Genomic DNA, 22,012 nt, shown 5'->3' with positions numbered 1-22,012 from the left:
ATTTACTTCATGCACAAATCCTGCGGAGGATGGGTTGTTTGTTAGAAACTTGAATTAGCTTTTTCAATCTGATATTGTAGTTGTTTTAAACATGTCCAACCACAATCGAAAAAAAAAAAAAAACACGTTTAAAACAATTTATTTAAAACGTTTAAAAAAACTGAATAAAACAACAGCCCTCGTTTAAAATATGTTTTAAACACTTGTTTTAAACATTTTGTTTTAAACATATCAACCCTGAATACAGGATTAGCATAAATGATTCATTTGTTTTGAAAAGGCTATATTTTCAAAAGTATAACACGCACACAAATGAAAGATATATGAAAAAAAAAACACACACACACAAACTCACCAAGTTTGTATTGCGTGGCAGCCAGTGGCGTATTTAGAGAGGGGCTTCCGCGCTTAACCCCTCCGAAATTTTACTTACTATAGTAAAGTATATGAAATATCTTGCACAATTTTCAGATTTTCAGGCAACTCCCCCTCCGAAAGTTAGCAAAGCCCTCCCCGAAACAAAATCGTAAATACGCCACTGGTGGCAGCACAAGTCCATTGGCTTTTCGATCGGATGTAGCAATGTGGCAGTACGAGGTTATTATAGTATACCAGTCGAAAATGGAGGGAAAGCAAAAAAAAAATTAATTAATTAATAAATAAAAATAAAGTCGAGTATCGTCTGGACGTGTGTCGTGTCACCAAAGGGGCACATATTATTGAATATTTGTAGAGGGTGTATAAACTTGAGTAGTTTGGGGCTCTTTCCATATATCTCTCATGTTTGCACGTGTAATACTGTTGAAAATATAGCCTTTTCAAAATGAATGAGTCATTTATGCTAGCCTTGTATGTTATAAATACAAGAGTGTTGCATAAATAGGTAATTCATATAGGTGACATGAAATGGCGTATTTAGGGGGGCTTCTGGACTTAAGCCCCCCGAAATGTTATTTACTATGTTAAAGTAAATGAAATATCTTGCAGAATTTTCACATTTCGAGGACTAAAGTTGGCAAAGCCCTCCCCCCCCCCCCGAAACAAAATCGTAAATAGGTCACTGGTGACATGCCTGTGAGAGTAGTGGTACTGAAGAAATTAAACAACAAAAATGAACATCGTCTCCAAACGGCAACCGTTTTGTTCTGTGGGGATTGAAGGAGTATGTTTTATTTATTTTTCTTTGGAAGTGTTATTTATCTTTAAATTTATAGGTGAAATGCATAACTCACGGTAGCACATTCTTGCGTTAGCGCAAGAGTAAGACTAAAAAAAGTCATATACATAAGCGCCAAAATGTAAATTACATGATAACATTGAAATAGAATTGAAAAGTGTGATTCAATATTATGCAATAATAATAATAATAATAATAATAATAATAATAATAATAATAATAATAATAATTATTATTATTATTATTATTATTATTATTATTATTATTATTATTATTATTATTATTATTATTATTATTATTATTATTATTATTATTATTATTATTATCAGGTAGCTTGTAGTAACTTCCTAGCACAGGTTGGTATATATTGTAGCACTTTTTTCTGTGTACTCGCATACCGACTGTCGCTTCGTGCCTGCTCCCCACGGACGCACTTGTCCTGCCCTGAACCAGAATACATACAATTCTTACTTGTAATACAGTAATCATCTTGCATAGGTTGGTACTGACGACATGCCTTAATGGCATTGTTATAGAAATTAACGGTTCCCTCACTACTGGATAGAAACACGTGGGTTAACGGAGTGGCCACTGTCATCCCCAGAACGCACACCTGTGCACTGTTACCTGTGGGGGCACGTAAAAGCATTTGTGTACCAAGTCCAAATCAACAGAATCCGTGAACTTCAGCAGCACACAACACGTGCGTGTCTCAGCGTGGATTCTGTTGCGCTCAGAAAGATGCACGAAGATTAGAAGAAACGCCTTGCGGAATGCATCGAGCGAACTGGTCACCATATTAAGCACGTACTGTAATTACTGATTTCTCACATGTGAATCACTCTTATATTCTTATATAAAGTTGACTAAAATCTGATAACGGAGAGTGTTTTGGTCAAATTTATAGCCTGAAAGAACATCATTTGGATTCAAAAGAGTGAACTTCATGATCACCATCTGACCCTTTAAGTAGAGTTTCACCCTCCATAGCCCCAGCATTCAATTCATTCTAATTCCTGCAGTCATTTCCAAATCCAGACTTTTGAATCATCCTATATATAACCGGATGAAATGTAGGCTAACTTCTTGTTTCTCACCACCTATCTTATCTTATTTTCCGTTTAGGTAAAGGTTCACAAGACATGCAGTGAACCACAAGGAATGTTATCTGGCAATCTGAGATTATGTAACAAGTCTTAAGTACCAAAAAATTGCTAGTTCATTGTTTCTACCTTAGGAAGAAAATTAAAATCCTCGATGGTATTATTATCTAGATAAACTAACAGAACTTTGTACTTCACCTTCGTTGTATTTTGTTTGTTATCTACCACACACTTTAAACTATTGTCTTACATCAGGACCACACCAAAAATACTAGGACACGAGGGAGGCGAAACTGGTTTTTGTTGGGGCTATTTTGAGTACGTGTCATTCTTAATTTTTGAATATTTATCTAAACAAACAAATGAATGTTTCCAGAAAAGGATAGATCATGGTCGCAGGGAGGAAGGAAATCTCCCCTGGATTCACCCCAGCTATGAGCCTATCTCACATTTATACACAGTTCAGTTTTCTTTCTTTCCGATAAAAAAAAGAAAGAAAACAGATATACACTCCAGTTTATTTTTGAAACATTTCAGTAAGGTTCTTAACTGGAATATTGTTTGTTTCTAAATGCATGCATAATAAATAATTAATATTTGTCAAAACTTAAATCTTAAATGTTACAACATTGGGGAGAAGCTTAAAATGCATATCAAGAAAACATGAACACTTTTAAAAAGAACTATTGAATATAAAATAGCCAACATACGTGTTATACGAGATGGGCGAAAAGTAAGGTGACAGTTCTGACACATCTGTAATCAGTGGCTACTTCCATTATTTCTGCAACCGCAGAGAATGGAGTACTGGCTGATGTCCTACTTTAATACTGGTTCACCAAATGCTGTAAATTTCAAATCTCGATGGAGTACACCATGGTGTTAAGTTGAGCCCACAGATAAAAGTCCAAAAACGTGGTGGTCATCTCACCGGTCCCCGACATGCGATTTACCTTCCAGGAAACTGATGATCCGGGTAGTTCTGTACCCCAGTTCCGTAGTGGGTAGAGGGTTCATACTGGTGGGAAAAGCGTTGGGTATTAGCCGTACGACAGGATCTCCTCATCCAGCATCTGCAGGTATTGGTTTGCGTTCAGTGTGCCGTAGATAAAGAAGTGTAATAATGTAAATATAAATGTAACCACCCACATAATGCGTACAAAAACATAATTTTTGTTGCATTGTGAATCTTAAGCTAATAAATGTTCGAAACGATGGCGGTCAGAATCTCGAAAATGTGTTGTAAAAGTGATGTCTCGACTCGAAAACTGTATATTTCTCTATTGGAAGAGCCGTGTCTCGACTCCAATTTTGTCAGGAAAATCCTGCCTCGACTCGTCTCGTGCGCATCCCTACAAATTATGCTACTGTGAACACAAATACACACGCACACAAACTACAGGGTAGCCAAAAGTAGGTACACACCCCTTCATTGATCAAGTATAACATTCTAGTTTATGGGTTTATTTGTTTCGGCTCTTGTGAGCTTAAGATATAAGTAAAAACATATTAAGAACAAATAATAAAGAAAGTAAGTCTCCTTATGGGTAACAATAAGAAATGACATAACATGCAATGAGCTGATCAGTACGGTAATGTATCAAATGATCAGTACCTACTTTTGGGCCACCCTGTATTCTTGTTGTATTAGTTTTCTTTTCTGAAGATCAAAGAAAAATGTAAACATTTATATTGGTCAATCAGTCAGCGCGAGAATTTCTCTGGGTTTTCACGTTTAATCGAAAAATTTTCTTCTTTTTCCTTTCCGCTAAATCTACTCACGAAATTTCCCTAGATTAGGGAAATTTCTCTGAAACTAAGGACACTGGACATCGCTCTGCAATAGAGCTATGTATAGACGTGATTGTCGTTACTGGAATAGCAACACAAGCACGTTTAATTTCCTTCCTCATATCCATGAGGTTTTATGGTTTTGTGGCCTTTTAATAAATCGTAAAGGTAAAATTCTACAGATGATAGATCAGGAAATCAAGAAGGGTATTCCAGAAATTCTGTTGGTACTATCCATGTCTGTGGAAACATGAGATCGAGAAAATTTCTCACATCATAATGAAAATGTGGTCGTGGTGACGCATCATCCAGTTGATTCTTTAATGGAGAAAATGTTAGTAACAGCTGCACTGGCGTCTCTAGCATGTATTATTTGGGGAGAGGGGACATCAAAGAAAGTGATTTAAATGGTATATACTACCTCATCCAACCTGTTTATTATCTTTGATTTCATTTGTTACCTTTCTGCTTACCTTCACCGAGCCCCTAAGCTATATCAAGAACTCGATTATAATCGTTTCGCAGCCTGAATATTATGTTCCACATAAATATAATAATTATTATTTGTATGTTATTCTGTCGTTAATAAATACATTAAATTAGAATAAAATATTGAATATTTTGTACTTCAAAATATTGAGGGGATGCGTCCCCCTCGTCCCCCCGCCAGAGACGTCCGTGAACAGCTGAGACAATTTCATCTTATTTAGTTTTTTGGTAGGAGGGACTTGTCATTGGCCCTTCAAAGAAGAAAGCTCCAATCATTTCCTTGGAAGATAGGTTACTTCATATGGATATCCCTGGTAAATTGATTGGGTTGTTATTGCCGACGATTCCCGGTAGGAAAGCGTTGAACATATTGCTGTGGTTCACAAGGGCGCCGATTTCTCTGTAAATTTGGGGAGGCCCATTCAGATGCAGAAGGTATATATAGGCCTATGAGAATTTTAAGACAAATTGCATTCAAATTATGCCAAATATTGTATATTCATAAATATAACAGGGGCCCACATGAGCTTGGGGGGGGCGGACTCCCCGGCCCCACAGGATCGGCGCCCTTGGTGGTTCAGATTCAACCTTAAATTGCAGATTCATATATCATAGAGTTCGATGCTGGAAAAGAACGGGCAAACCTTCAACAAATAAAAATAACAAAATTTAATCTGAATTATCTTTATTAAACACACACAATAATCTTAGAATGTACGGCTTCCAGTTCACCCTGCACAATGCGATGAGTGCCAGCATTATCACCTCATTCAATTCATCCTTCCACACTAGCACTTTCTTATTATACTTTGCACTGTTCTATGTTGCTCCAGTTCGTCACGGATTTATATATTTGGTAATAGTGTTGGTGAGCCAAAATTCGAGTTTACCATGTCGTTCACTCTCCATTCATCAATCACACTCCAGTATCCATGTTTGCTCAAAACGATAAGTATGTCGTCGCCATGCTCGTTTGCTTACTGGGCCTTAAAACGAAACAAAGCAAAAGAATATCAATGAAATACACTGACTTCTCAATTGTATTTACTTTACCTTGTTTCTTTTTTTGTTTAATTTTTATTTCTGGTATAAATATTGAAACAATAGATACATTTATTGATATACTTTAATTTTACGGTGTGTCACTGTTAAGACTATGTGCATCACAGTTAAGGGAACACAAACACCAACACTTACAATCTCCTACTTAATAAAGTATTCTCTATGTACGCAGTCTGTTTCTTACTAACTCTATGACCTACTGATCTTGGAGGTTCAATGCTGTACCCACAAAGTTTTCCTTTGACTTCTATCCCTAGGCAGCTAGATCTAGTTTCTGCGAGATCATTCTTAATACAGACCTCCCATCTGAGCTTAGGTCTTTTTAATGGTACTTTTCAAATTGGATTTCATGCTAAAAATTTTTGGTTTGAGTCACAATAAATCACGCATCTGTTAATGTTTTGAGCCAGATTTTTACTGCTTCTTAAAAACATCATAAGGATGCTGCCGTGAAGAGCAGCAATCTTAAATCCTCACTGTGAGGCAGTTAAAATTTTGTTAAAATTTGTACCTACCAATTACCCTCAGGGGGTAATTGGGCGCATGTTGTGGGGGTAAATGGGCGGAAAGCATTAACTGAACATTTCTTTTTGTTTAGAATTCATTTAAATGCTGTGTTATCTTTGTCTTTTGTGGTACAGTACAACCCCTCAAATCCGAACACCGGAAATCCGAAAACCCGGCAAATCCGAACACGTTCTCAGGGAAAAAAAAAAAAACTACAGCTGGAAAATGAAAACAAAAATAGATTTAATCACACAAATTTAGTTTCTTTTTAAGGTTTTAACATTTTTAGACTTAATGCTTATTCTAAATCATTATCTAATTATATTCTTACAAGAAGACAGTTATAGATATGCGACATGAGTGTACACCCGCCAGTCAAGGTCACTGCCCTTTCGACCACTGGGCCACCCTGTCTAACCTCAGTCGTTGCTTTACCGCCAATTCAGTGACGAAATAAGTACGTAATATTATTTCCCGGGTAATCCGAACCCCCCGAAATCCGAATAGGCTTCAGCCCCAATTAGTTCGGATTTGAGGGGTTGTACTGTATATACTTTTTTGCTTCATAGTGCATTGTGCTTATTAAGAAATTTTATTCAACTTAGGTCTCCAATGTCTGTTGCGTATGCCAATAGTGCTGATGCTGTAAATAGAACCTGTTTATCAATATAGGGTTCCAACACGTGTTCTATTGTAATAGTTTATAATTATTTAGTGTTATCTTATTACTTTCTCCTATGTTTGTTTGAATAACAGGGCCTAGGGCCTGTTATCTTGCGATTATTTTATTTTTATTTTTATTTATTTATTTATTCTTATGTTTTAATTATAGTTTTTTCGTGTGTGAAACATTTTGGATTACGTTCACAGGACAATATAGTATGCTATAAACAATAAGTTGAAGGCTTGAAAAGGCAGATACTAGATTAGATTAAACCCACGTGGGTTTAATCTAATATCTTTGAAGTTTAGAAATAAGTTTTATTTATCGATTGTTGTATTTATGATATTTCCACATTATTATAACTTAGGTAAACAAAAAGTAACAGTTGATAATTTTGGGCTTTCGTTTTATTAGTGTCATAAAGAAGTTGATGAGAGAATAGTTTAGTACCAGTTTCACCTTAATAGATGGAGTAGTTATCACATAGAGTGAATTTTTACCGTACGTTAACCCCCCCCCAAAAAAAAAAGCATTAGGTTTTAGCATCAAATGCTGGAGCTAATTCACGGGAAGGTGTTCACCGGGTATAGACCCCCAAAAAATTCCTATCTCAAGATATATTATACAGTTTCTCAATAAAATTATACTTTTTTTTTTATTAACAGAGAAATGATTTATGTAGCATGGAAATTTGATCTTACACTTCGTCTCTACTCTTTCTCTTATAAGGGACGCGGTGGCTCAGTGGTAGAGCGTTCTCCTCTGGTGCTTGAGGTCCTGGGTTCGATTCCAGCCCCCGCCAAGTGAACTTTGTGGTGGACAAACACCGTGTGCGTGGGTTTTCTCGGGGTTCTCCCGTTTCCTCCCACTTTCTTCATTCCACCATTTCATTCATTACTCATCATCACCGTCACCTTTAGTCTAGCCGGCATAATCATGATACGTAAAACTTAAATATTTCATTTCTTTCTCTTATAAAAAAATAATCTAGTTCTATCATTTTTTTCTAAAACTATAGGTGGAAATATTTTACAATTATTTATCGTCTTTTTCGGGTTCAGAATAACTCGTTCAATATTGCATAAACGTAGTGACTTGTAGTTTTGTATCCCTCCCTCTAAAGGCTTCGATCCCTCCCAATAAAAAATTCTTGGTGGGCGTCTGCTAAAATAATTTTGTATAGCTCAAGGAGAACTACTGATTGGTAGGTAGACATATTTTTTCTTTATTTGCTACTAAGCTTGTAGAATTTTCAATTTTGTAAACCTATTCAGTAAATTATTATTGAATATTATTAAATTTACTGCGAAAATAATGGAGCATTTATTGTATCTTCTGATAATATATGTTGCATATCTATTCTAATATTTTGAATAAAGTATTTCTTGTCTTATTGGCATCAATAAACAACTGATAACATCTTTCACGTTTAAAAATGACCCTTTTGTAGACTTCCAAATTTTATCTATGCATAAGTGTTGGAAATCTTATACAACGGCTTGTTCTTCTGTCTATCGACAAGTATCAGAGCAAGAACAATAAGAGATATAGAGGAGCAGTCTTTTAGTTCCAGCTCTAATCAACTAAACCATAAGTGGTAGATAAGGATGCGCACGAGACGAGTCGAGACAGGATTTTCCTGACAAAATTCGAGTCGAGACACGACTCTTCTAATAGAGAAATATATATTTTTCGAGTCGAGACATCAATTTTACAGCACATTTTCGAGACGAGACAGCCAAAAATCTTGTCTCGTGCGCATCCCTAGTATTTCTGTCTGTTGATGAATAAATGTTCACAAAAAACTTAATTGTGATAAATGAATAAATGTTTATTTGCACTAACTACACAACAACTGAAACACTTACAACTTACTGTTATATTGTCTTTTTTACGAATTCCGGAGGACCGTCTTGTATGGATCTCTTGGTGCTCAACTTGCTGACACTCACACACATAAAACTGTTTTTTAAAACAAAAGAGAAACGTTATAATATAGTGGCAATGATGCAAATATAATGGCAATGATACAAACTCACTATAAAAGTCTCTACACCTAGTTTTAGAAATTAGTTGTTGCCAGTTTCAACATTAATTGCCGTAGAACAGGAGGCAGCAGATAGCAACAAGTTTTTGTTTTGTTTTGTTTATTAAATCGATTCAACGTTCGAGGAAAGGAAACCATCTTCACCTGCATCTCTCTACTAAAACCGGAAGTAGTAGAAATTTACTTGTACTTCTTGCTTTAATATTATTTCCACAGAACAAAAACAGTTAGAAGTTGTCAGTTATGGTTTTTTTGATATGAATTTAGCGTCCGATGAACTGGTTTCATATTTGATCTTATCCCTCTATTGCAACCAAGTTATAAATGTACTACTTCAAGTTTGGGTATTGAGAAAGATTACCATATTTTCACAATGTGAAACGAAACTCACTTCTCAGGCAATTATTTTGGATTTATTACTGGTTCTTAAGATATGACTTAAGAAGAAACTGCATATAGAATGATTAGATACCTGATTAAATTGAATTAAAAGATATGCAATTCTTATTTCCATTTATTTTTCTTTTAAGAGATGTGCTTTGACTGGGCAGACATACACCTATGCCAAAGCCCGACAGAGCAGCAAGAACTTTGCATCTGCCTTACTCTACTTTGGTTTCCAGAAGGGCAACACCATCGCTTTGTTACTTCCTAATGTCCCTGTGTACCCTGTGCTAGTCTTGGGAGCTGCGGAGGCAGGAGTCGTCGCCACGCTTCTTAACTATTCCTACCCAATTGGTAAGATTTTGGATACAATAATACTGCATCATATACAGTAGGAAAGTATTTAGAAATTCATGGATTGTAGTTTTTTAAAAAAACAAACAAACAAACAAACAAAGGTATGCCAGACGTGTATATGTAATTTGACAAAGTTTCTGATTCTCTACTACTACCAAGAGTCGAACCTAAATATTCCTGTCAGAGGAAAGAACAATAACAATTCTTTTTACTCTTGCAGTTTATGCTTTTGGGTGTACACGTAGCCAGCGGTGCCGATTTCTGTATAACTTTTGGGGGAGGGGCTTTCAGATGTATGTGTTAAATTATTATACAAGGACATATAGACCTATAAAGATTCTGGGGGTTCGAAGCAAACTTGGAGGCTCTAGCCACCAGGTGATACCCATGCACGTAACCGATATATAATGTTTCATCAGTCATTGTGGAATACAGCAGAACAGCTATTATAAAAATTATGTCGATTATAACTTCGAATGCATGAAATACAATTTTATTCCTCTCCTAGAGGGGAAACAACTTATGAAATAGTAAAGTTGGAATTTTTGTCATAAAATGCAATTGTTTAATTATTCTTTTTCAACTTGAAAAGAAGTTTACTACACTGTAAAAAATCGTTGTGTTATTTCGTGGTTAGAACAACTCACTCTCCATTTGGACTTGTGTGTCAAATGCCGGTAGTTGAAATGACACACAGCCTGTTTGTTAAATTAACACAAGTGTAGAATCTGAGGTGTTGTTTTCTGCGTGATTGCAAAATATGTTGGACATTTAATTATAAAGGCTTATGAATTCAAGCTACAGACAAACACAGTAGAAAGAAATACTTAAACAAATCCAGGTATACGCAAAATTTCAAAATGCAAACCGCGCGATGTGTTTTCAATTGTTTTACATAATGTTTCTGAAGAAACCCTAACAGCACAAGATGTGCTAGGCATGTGCCATTTAGGTGTTCTAAATTCATCTCCCACATTTGATGCATTTATTGCTTCTTTTTCTAAGCGATTGTGCACTAGAAGCAACAAAACGCATCAACTTTATTGGATGGCAACTGGCGCCGATCATTTGAAAGTGAATGTGGAAGAACTATAAAATAAAGTAAATAGACATTCGTCATTTTGTTATAAAATTAGGTCTACATGACAAGCAGATTTTATCTTATCCCGAACGATTATCGTCGAATATACGCGGCTTAAAGGAGCAATCTGATTAGCCAAATTCAAAAGACCTCAACAATTTATCCCTCTATAAGCGATGTTTTTTTCATCGCCTTCGTGGCCAAGTCGGAAGAGCACGCGGCTAGTAATTGAAAGGTTGGTTGTTCGTGCCCACCGCCACTGGAATACATTTTTTTTACTTGTTTAAAGTGTTTTTTTTTAGACTCAGCATAATGTAAACACATTACGCATATAGGCGATTTAACATATTTTGGGGGAGTAATTTTGTGGTTTATTAACGCTTACGGCACGGCTCAACACAGGTTGTGTGTTAAAGACGTAACACACAACCTGTGTTAAACGCCAACACCGCGGGGTATGTGTTGAACTAACACCGCATAGTGGTAGTCACGCTGGAACCACTGCCCTATGTTAAAATTGAGTTGAATTAACATAACCATTTTTTACTGTGTACAAACGATAAAGTACAACATTATCAAATATTAATGTATTGTTCAGAAAAGACAAAAGAATATATCAAAGACTTGTCAACTCTGCCTTATTGTAAATCCTTTGTTTCCAAAATACACAAAAAATGAACACGAAGTGAATTTTGATAATCAGAGAAAAGGCATAAATGGTATATTTGTAAGATTAAGGAAGCACTTTTACTTATGAAACCTTATGTAATGTTATATTACCTGTGTTAACTATCTGAATTCCTTACTGCCAGAATAGTTTCCCACGAAACAAGACGAGATGAGAAATAAGTCTTTTCGTCTAGTTTCGTAAATTTCGTTGAAATCTTGGCTCGTCTCAATTGTCATAAAGCTTTTTCTTGTGTCTTTTTATAAATTTATGCACTAAATTTTGCAGTTTTTTTCTTAATTTCATGTAGAATTTGCCAGAATTCTTTCGCTTCACGAGAGGTCCTGTAACAGAGATTTAATTTTTATTCTTATCTCATTTATTATTTTTGTTTTAGATCGTTTTCCTGCCGCTCATTCTTGTCAATATAATGCTATCACTCAGTCTATAATCAGAATGGCAATGATAACTCCTGACAGCTAATAGATAAATCGTATAAATTTTTGGAGTTTTATTTCGTTTTTAAGATTTTTATTTGAATTTCCCTCGTATTTTCTTAATGATGTCTAAATATTATATTTATATTTTAATATATGGTAGTGATTCTTTTACATATTCGTTTGGCAATATTTGCTGCCACTTTTACCCACGTCCATTGCACCAGATTTGTGCGCTCAGTGCACAAAGGAATCAAATCCACTTTTTGGTGATTTTGGACATACCGGGTGTATCAAAAGTCCGGTTCCAAAAGCCAACTCTGTTATGAGCAGAGATGTTATTCTAATTTTTTAACAACTGGTTCTGCATATATATATATATATATATATATATATATATATATATATATATATATATATATATATATATAGAGAGAGAGAGAGAGAGAGAGAGAGAGAGAGCGAGAGAGAGAGTAGAAACAAACCATACTAGGTAAACAAAAGCAAATTTTTTACTGGATACCACAAGTAACAAATAGAGATCTACACAGCACCCGAATACAAGGTGGTGTGACGAAATTAGATAGCACTGCTAATATCTTGGAAACAAATTATCCAAGATAGATGGTTGTTGAAAAGTATTAGGAAGATCTTAATCCGGCAATGGATCGACAATTGTTGAAAATGCTATATGCGTTTCAAATATAAATAACCCTCACCGCTCCACTCATGTAATTCAGTTGTCATTCTTGATATCTGACCATTTGAGATTAAGAAATAAACGCTTATACCTTGTTCTGAGCGATGATATGTTTAACCCTGTAGCTACAAGAATTTCTAAAAACAAAAATAGTAAAACAAAAATTTACTGTTCCTGGGTATAACTGGGTAAATTTACTGTTATGTCTGGATATGACAAACGGTTCTGCAAATTCAAAATACTGTAACAATCGGTTGAATAGTAGCATTGGTTATGAGTGAAGAAACGAAGCAAATGGAAAGAGAGTAAAGTTGCTGAAAATACAGTGGTTTACAATTTAAAATGGTGGATTATTTCCAATCGCGCCAGTCGTTTGGGTTCAACACTAACAGGGCCCCCTATATTGAATAATAAAGGTACGTACCGAGTTTAGCAGGATGCTCGAACGGAACTTATGCACACGCGAAATGACACAGGAAACTTGTACATTATTGTGTGAAAGAACCTAGAGCAACTCGAATCCATTTCTCAACAATGCTGTATTGTTGGTACAGTGAGGTCCTAATGGAAGAATCTGCTATACCAACAATACAGCATTGTTGAGAAATGGATTCGAGGTGCTCTAGTTTTTTTTTTTTCACACAATACTGTACAAGTTTCACACAGTACTGTATAAGTACTGACAAATCCACCGTGTTAGTTTTGCGTGTGCTTACGTTCCGTTCGAGCATCCTGCTAAACTGTGAACGTAGGGGATCTTATTAGTGTGGAGCCCAAACGGCTGCTGTGGATGGAAAAATTCCATCATTTCAGATTGAAAACCACGTATCTCCAACAATGTTTACTCTCTTTCCATTTTTCCGTATATTTACTTATAGCGGAGTTGTCTCATGGTCCTGGACTTCTCATATACCAGCTATTTCATCTTCAACATCTCTACTTGTAGCTTCTTTCAGGACTTAAAAGATTTATATAATATAATAAATGGAGTTAACTGTACCACGTACTTAAGCGTACCATATATTATACTTTACGGTCCTTATGCAGAGTCGTACTGACGCGTGATTAGTGGCATATTAAACAGTTCGACTAACATATGTTTCCTGCAGTAGTCAGGCGTTTAGTATGACGGTAATCATAAGTCAAAACAACTCTGCATAAGGCGGTACATCTCTTTCTCCCAAAATTTTGGTAATTGTACTTGATTCTCATGTGCTCTGAACTCCTCATTTGTGTGCCGAGCAATACTTTAGGCAAACAGAAACTTTCTAGTGGTAACATTCCCAATTATTTTTTTTCCAGAGAACTTAAAGATTCAGATGGAATGTGCAAATGTCCGTGGAATTGTAGTGACAACCCAGCGCCTACACGAAGTTCGTAATGCTCTTGATGACATTCCATCTTGTCAGGTAATCATAGTAGTGGGACCAGAGAACAACGACAACAGCAGTTATTGTGTGAATTGTGACAAAGTGTGCTCGCAACTCGTAGGAAACCACGACCCATCCGCTCTAGCTCTGCACTGTGAAGACACAATTCTTCTTCCTTTCAACAGCCGACGGTGCACTGGAGTTAGATTGACGCACAAGAATATTGTGGCTAATTTGTGTCAGCTGCAGCACTCAGAACTACACCCATGTCCAGCAAAACTAGGTAATATATAGCATACTTGCTTCGTTTCACCTAGATTTAAACTCATGTTGAAGCGCTATGTTTTAAAGGTTTTGGCTGAATTTTACACAGTCATTTTTCATTCTTAATAAATAATATTATAAAATAATAAATTTAACTTTTCAGTATGTTACCCTATTATTATTTACAAGGAACACAACTCTGAAAACACAATGATACTTTTATGTTATTATATCTCAATAACAGTGTGTACCAAGACTGTTATAAGATAGAGGATCTGCCTATATGTATCTTCATCCTATTAGATTAATGAAGCAAAAAAAAAAAAAAAAAAAAAACTAGCATCGGCAAGTCTGAGTGCCTACTCTCGTTTTCGCCATCGTCTAATTGGCTACTTTCGTTTCCGCCATGATTGTTGGCTCAAAACATTGCGATCTTATTGGGCGAAGTGGACAGAGTCGGGGTGGCGGAACTGTGACGTATGGCTTCAAGATGTTGTTGTAAGGGCAGATACTCTATTTTATAAGATCCTTGGTGTGTATGGTCCTCTTATTAGTGTCATAATAAAAGGTTTAATGTGGGTATATTTCATTATTAGTTCCACATTAGTAGGGTTTTAGTGAGGTTGTTACTGTTGCCTACAATTGATCTTTTTTTGCACCATAAACTTATTTTTGTCAACTTTTCTAAAAAGTACGCATTAGAATTTATCCTTATCGATTTATGTATGCCTTATATTGGGATTTTTTTTAAAAAGAAAGATGCTTGCACATGCTTACAATATTGTAGAAATTACTATGAAGTAACTTTCGATGGCAATGTGGAACTTGGTTTAATTTAAACGAAGAGCTGTTATATACAGGGTATCTCAAAAGTGCCCTGACATAGGCTAACTGTTATTATTAGAGTTATGCAAGAGGGGAAACCGTCTCCAAATATAATGTTTTCAGTCTAAAGTGAAGGAATTTTTTAAATCTAACGACCCATTTATCTAGTACACTTTTTATGCGCCCAATGTTAAATGAAAATGCAAAAAATACAATTTACCTGGGACTGGGGGAGGGAAGGATGAGACGGGAGGTGGACAAATTTTGTAAGAGTATGGTGAGTATGGTGAATGGGGGCATGTTTGAAATGGGGGCTGGCCATCGACATGTTAGCGTAACAGACAGTAACTTCAGTCACTTACGTTGTCGATCCAGGTAAATGGCAACGTTTCATTTTCACTTAACATTGGACTCATAAAGACTGTACAGCCCAAACGGCTCATCCGATTTAAAAAAAAAAAAAAAAACTTCACTTTAGATTGAAAACGTCATATTTGGAGACTGTTTTCGCTCTTACATTTTGTTGTAGCTCTGATAATAACAGTTACCGTATGTCAGGGGATTTTTGAGACCCCCTATATAATGATTAGTCACGAAAAAGCCTAAGGAATTTATAATGTAAAAAGGAAATTACAGAAATCAAAAATAAGTGCTTCTGTTTTCTTAGTATGTAAGATTAATAGAGGGAATATAGTCTCATTATTATGACTCTGTAACTGTACAGATAACTGTTTGAAACTGCTTGTTATTTCGTTTTCTTCCTCCTAATTGTTGCAGTGCAATGGGACTCCGTTCAGTTATTCATTTCATACTTTGTAGGGAAATAAAAGAAATTCACACATTTTTCGGCTTTACAGTCAATTTGACACTGTTGTGTCTATTGTAAACATCATATTCTGTCTTTAAAGTGGGAAAGATGACTAATGAGAAATTAAAGACGAGACGTTGTAGGTTATAAAGCTGGTAGGTCACAAAACTGTTTATTCAAAATAGGCACCTCGTGAGTTAATATGGTGAAGCAGCATTAGTACTCCTGTTTTGGAATTGCCCCCAGAATCTCGATCAAAGTCTTTTGAGTGTCGAAATGCCTCCCTTCCAATGACAATTTTAGTTTCAGAAATAGCCAAAAGTCGCATGGAACCAAATCTGGAGAATATGGGGGTAATAGAGCTCCACGATCTCCTTTTTGGTCACGTACTGTCGTAGAGTACATTGTCGTGCAACAAAGACCACTAGTCTTGCAGCTGATATTCAGGTCAAACTATGCGAATCCAAAAGGCATTACAAAGATATCAACACAATATTCCACGTTCACAGTGTGATCCTCTGAAGTGAATTTCCTGTGGACAATGCTTTTGGTATGGAAGAAAACAGCGAACAGAATTGTGATTAGTTTGTTTTTTTCTGTATGCGCACTTTCCTCAGTTTTGGAGATCCTTGATCCTTTCATTCCGAGCTCTGATGCTTTGTGAGTGGTTCGTACTGAAAATAAAATGTTTCATTGGCTGTTACAATGCCGACATGAACCCTGGATCCGTACATCAGCTGCTTGTTTCATTTCTCTGTATTATTTCACTCTGCAACGATTCTGTTTGTCACTGAGTGTGAGGCACAAACTGTGCAAAGACCTTTGGTGTGCCCAAATATTAGATTAGAACTTCGGAATTCCAGTGAGATCCTTGATGAGCCTTGCAGAAGCACAACAATCCTTACGTATAATCTCCGCCACTTTTGCACGTTTTCGTTAGTTCACACAGTCACTGCTGGTCTTGGTTGTGAACCGTCTTCAATGCTTTCCCGACTATGACGATATCTTTCATACCACTAAAACATGATCTTACTGCTCAATTCCTCACTACCGTAAACAATTTGAATGATTTGAAACGTCTTTGTGTCACTCTTACCCCATTTGAAATAGAATTTAATGCTGTGACGCTGCTCCATTGTTCCCATTCTGACTGATATTCAGCAGGTGGTGTCAGTCACAAGATTCGTACGCATCGACCATCGTTGTTAGCACTTTGATACTTTGACGGAAGATAGTCTAAATGTATCGCTATATAGTACATATAGTTGTTCATCGATGGCACTGGTAATTTCGTGGCAAAACAAAAAAAAAAAAAAAAATCAGTCACCTTTTTTTTCACTGCACAGACTGTATATAATAGTATACAGTAACATTCAGAATTGTAATGTATGCCCTGTAATAAAATTCCTCTTTCCAGTAACATTCAAATGGGTTAACAGAATTCGGTGTAGTTCTCTGTAGTTTGAAATAATAAATCTTAATTTCTCATAGAGAAACTGTGCTACGATTAGCAATTAATTCTGAAGCTTTTATAGGAACTCTGTATGTAAATACTGTGTTACTATACAATACTATTAATTGAACTGAGTATAAGAAACAGTTACAGGGCCGTACACACAATTTTACGCACTCATAGTACCAGTTTTACACGTTTGCTGGAAGTAGGATGGCTCAGAGCGCTTACCACTGGTGTGTGGAGTCAATGGTTCGATTTCCGGTCAAGTAAGTTTGTGGTGGATAACATTGTGCCCCAGGGTTTCCTCGGGCTACTTCCGTTTCCTCCCACTTTCTCATTTCCACCAATTGCACCATAACCATTCACTTGCCTTAATCATAGTCTCCTAAAGAGCATAACGTGGGACGTTAAACTGTAAGTTTTCTTTCATTTGCGCGTTTGCTCTGAACAATATCAGAGCGCTGCGACCAGAAACTTTTCTTACTATTGTATTGTTTAATTTAGTGTTAGTTATTTGTTTTTAAAAATGTTAATATTATTTTCAATCTACTATATTCTCCATCACAGGAAACACCTTAAATGTTAAAAGAATCATACATAGTACCATGTTTCTGTGCCTAGAAAGGATTGATTGTATTTACATTTCTTTCAGTAACAAAAATAATTTCAGATCACGAACAGTGTTCAGGTCAGAGAGATGAGCAGAGGTGTTCATACTCGTGTAGGTTGCCCTCTCGAGAGCGTCCTCACCCTCAAATTCCCTCGCCCACAATGACGCGAGGGCGGAAAAAGCTTCGATAACGAGAGCGAGAATACGCGAGAGGAAAAATCTTCAACACAAGTGCGACGGACAACTCCCTTCGCGAACGTGAGGACAAGTTTCCAGCATTAGGGCGAGGGCGATCGACAACCCCTTTCACGAGGACAAGGGCCAAATGTCACTGTGAGGGCGAGGAGATGGATAACTCCTTCGCGATAACGAGGGTGAACGAGGGCCAGCTGGCATTACGAGGGCGAGAATGCGCTAGGGCGAGGGTACGCGAGAACAACTACAAGTAAGGGCGAGGGCCAACTGTCACTGCCAAGATGATAATGTTTGAGGGCGAGAACAAGTTTCCAGCATGAGGGCGAGGGCGATTGACAACTCCCTTCACGAGGGCGAGGGTCAGTTGTCACTGTGAGGGCGAGGACAAATTTCCATCACGAGGGCGAGGGCGATGGACAAATCCTTCGCGATGACGAGGGTGAACGAGGGCGAAGGCCAGCTACCACTGCGAGGGCAAGGGTGAGTGAGATCGGAGTAAAATGAACACCTATGGTTCAGGTTGTTGGAGATTTCTACTAACATGTAGTGAATGTACTACGGAGGCTGACTGAGTTGGTCGCGATAAGTCAGTGATCCCCGAGAAGCAGAAGTCAACTGAAAAATTTAAAATAGAAAGGTAGGGGAAGGTCGGATAGTATCGGACAGCGTATAGTATCGGACAGTGTATAGTTCACTATTTTCGGAACAGGATGGCGACACTCTTTAGCCACGTGTTAGTAGTTCTTTGCGAGGGAAGCGTGGCGCCAACATTCTGAGATAGTACGTTGAAAGCTGTACATGTGGTGCGGCGATTTGTAGTTTCTGCGCTGTTTGTGGCTGCACGTATTTAACTTTGTCGGCTAATTACAAAAATAAAGGCAAGTGAAATATGAATTTAAGTAGTTTTACATTTTTGTTGTAGTTTCGTATGCTGATTGTCAATGTATCATTGGCTTCATTGCAAGACAAATTATTTCAACACTCTTTATTATCATGCATGTTGATCGGATAGTATCGGACAGGGTGTTGGCGGGCAATATCGGACAGCAATATTCGAAGTTTCGATGCGAAGTCTTATAGTTCTCTCATGTTTTTCAAGTAAAAATGGACAAAAAGAGAGGTAAATGGTCAGAGGAAAATATGAAAAGTGCAATTGATAAAGTGATAAGTGGTGGGATGAGTACAAGAGAAGCAAGTAAACAGTTTTCTGTCCCGAAAAGCACTTTAGGTGACAGGGTAAGATTTCTTTCTTTGAGAAAAGAAATTCAAGTAAAACCGCCAATGTGTAAATTTCAGAACACTTTTACGGATGAACAGGATGAGTTACTGTATAATCTTGTCAAAGATCTGGACAGCCAGCTGATGCCCCTCAACAAGAAAGAATTTTTGAAACTAGCATTTCAGTTCGACAAAAGAAGCAAACTGTAACAGTTGCGAAAGGAGCAAAGGGACAGAATCAGAAATCAGCAAGGAAGTCTCTGAACTTAGACGATGAAACAAAGACTAATTGCATAATTTGTGGGGAAGACTTTGATGAGGACTGGATACAGTGTAGTTCGTGCAAAGGTTGGGCACATGAAGACTGTGTAAGTCTTGAAGGAGATGCATTTTATTATAAATGTGATATTTACAATTCAACAGAACAATCTGTAGCTAGCAAGGTATGTAAGAAGACATGTAAGGAATGTAAGAAGGTAATAACCGATCTGTCCGATATAACCCGTCAATTTTTCATATCTTGAAAAATTAGACTTTTACATTTTTTCCAGTTTCTCAAAATTTTATAGTAAAAGTGAAATATGGTTTATATAGTGTTATAAAGATATGTATAAGGATTGCATATATGAGTTTTTTTATTTAATTTCTGATTATCATAAAGTTGTTACATCGCATGTTCCTTAAGTGTCCGATACTACCCGAAATTCCCCTATATCAAATCAATTGGATAGCATTCGAAAATTTCTAAAAGAAACATAAATAACAAAGCCACCATGTGTTCACATGTACACATTGTTTCGAAATATCGTATCATTAAGTATTTCAATCAATGTTACTTTCTTCTACATTTAATAAAATTTCAATATGTCTTATTATAAATAAAAGAAGAAAAGACACATATGCACAATCTTTCCCGATTTCGAAGGTTGGCTGGGAGGGGTGGGGATCGAACCTTTCATCTTTGGTTTACTATTTTCTGAAGATACCCGAAGTTGGACTTGGAAAAATTTTGCCTAAAAACAGCCACAATCTTTTTTTTTTTTTTGGTTAATAAAGTGTATATAGTTATAAATGAAGAAACGAAACAGCAACGAAATACAGATTACATTACTAAAGAAAAAATCAAAACAAAGAAAGCAAATTGGCAAATATGGTATACAGAATATCTGAAACAAAATGTGTGTTTTGCTATCCGATAGTTATCCAACTAATTGAAGGTCCTTCTGCAGTAATAAGGTATGGGAAGTTACTTCGATTCCTGGTAAAAAGGAATAGAAGTCGCACCTTGCTTTTCCACTGTCTCTAGTGTGCGTCAGTTGTGCGAAAATAGTATTCATCGGTAGCGAGTCGCCCTTTCCAAATGCGGGCAACAGAGGGTACCACTATTTAAGGCAAGTGAAGCAAGCACTTTAGATGCGAGAAGACGACGCGAAGTGTGTGTAACTGTTGTGCAAGGGAGTTGGTTGAAGTAGGACTATTTCGGAGATATATTTGGCGTTTTTGTTCCGAAATTGACACAATAGAAGCAGGCGAAGAACGACAGAAACGGAAGGAACGAGGGAGAGAGAGAGAGAGAGAGAGAGAGAGAATCGTGAAAACTGTTCGAATTTTAACCTTGAGGTCCCAAAATGGTCGGGAAACTGTGCAAAACACACGTTTGTTTTCAGTTTTATTTCTATTTGACAATGTTGTCATGACTTTCAGACCCGGAAAAAAGTGTAAGTTGTACCTAAGGGTATTACAAAAGTTTTAACCAAAAAAAAAAAAAAAAAAAAATTAGCAAGGTGACCAACTCCCAAGCACCCAGAAGGAGTGGAAGTCTGATGAAGACACAGTTATTGTGTCGAAACTGTTACGTGTTTGTGTGGTTTTTTGCATATTATCACATAGCCTTGCTCAGTGTGTTGTTGTGTTTTAGTACAAAAATATTATATATCCAAGAACTGAAATTTTAGAAAGTAAAGGATAAATGCTTTCACTTCGAGACTTTTTAAAGAAGTTTTGTTTACTAACAAAAGCTACTTTATGTGTATATACTCTGTCTGTTCGTGTGTATGTGTCCGTCCGGGAGACAAAAAATCTCAAGGACTACTAGATTAGTGTTGCCACGAGACGAGACGAGACTTGTCTAGTCTCGCCCCGTACAAAGCATGTCTCGTCTCGAAAAGATATGCTCGCCTCGTCTCGTCTCATTTGTCTCGTTTTGTCTCGTTTGTCTCGTTTTGTCTCGTTTTATCTCGTAAAATATTGTAGCATATCATACGAATGAAAGTAAAATGTAGCAGACTGAACCATGCTGATCAAGATACAACAAAGTTATTACTCAGAACACAGGAGACAAGAAATGTCACGGTAGCTACACCGAGAAGCATTCACCTCTGGTGCGTGTGGTAGTTTTTTCGATCTCGGTTAGTGCGATGTGAGCTTTGTGGTGAAAAACAAGTGTGTGTGTGTTTTCTAGGAGTTCCCTCGTATCCTACCACTTTCTTCATTCTACTAATTTTCTCATCATCATCCATTCAGCGTGAGCCAAAGTTGCCGATAGGTCTTAAAAATAAATTCAAAAAAAGCTCACAAGGCAAGGACAAATAGTTTACAAAATAATATTTCTCTGCTGTTAGTTGTCTGATTCTCCTCGACCCTGACTTTTTTTTTTTTTTTTTTTTTTTTTTTACATTCTGAAACATTGAAATTTATTTCACGAGTTTCAATACACGAATATACAGTAAATTGTTCATAATTACATCGAAGACGAAGACACTTGATTCCATATATTCCAGAAAAATATACCTAGATATAT

The 22,012-nt window shown here is 36.6% G+C and overlaps 1 protein-coding gene across 2 annotated transcripts in view; it reads left to right on the top strand.

Moving 5' to 3' along the window:
* The window catches only part of LOC145660538 (uncharacterized), a 235,908-nt gene that overhangs the window by 91,286 nt on the left and 122,610 nt on the right, over positions 1 to 22,012 (top strand). For both annotated transcript variants that reach the window (XM_081725730.1, XM_081725729.1), the window contains exons 3-4: positions 9,371 to 9,578; positions 13,769 to 14,119. In XM_081725730.1, coding sequence (XP_081581856.1) covers positions 9,371 to 9,578; positions 13,769 to 14,119 — 559 coding nt within the window. The remainder of the gene's footprint in view (positions 1 to 9,370; positions 9,579 to 13,768; positions 14,120 to 22,012) is intronic.

The sequence above is a fragment of the Thermobia domestica genome, chromosome 9 (genome assembly GCF_964235325.1).
Source record: "Thermobia domestica chromosome 9, izTheDome1.hap1.1, whole genome shotgun sequence".
NCBI classification, from domain to species: Eukaryota; Metazoa; Arthropoda; class Insecta; order Zygentoma; family Lepismatidae; genus Thermobia; species Thermobia domestica.
Note: the sequence above shows the minus strand (reverse complement) of the source record. Positions and strands in the feature narration are given on the sequence as shown.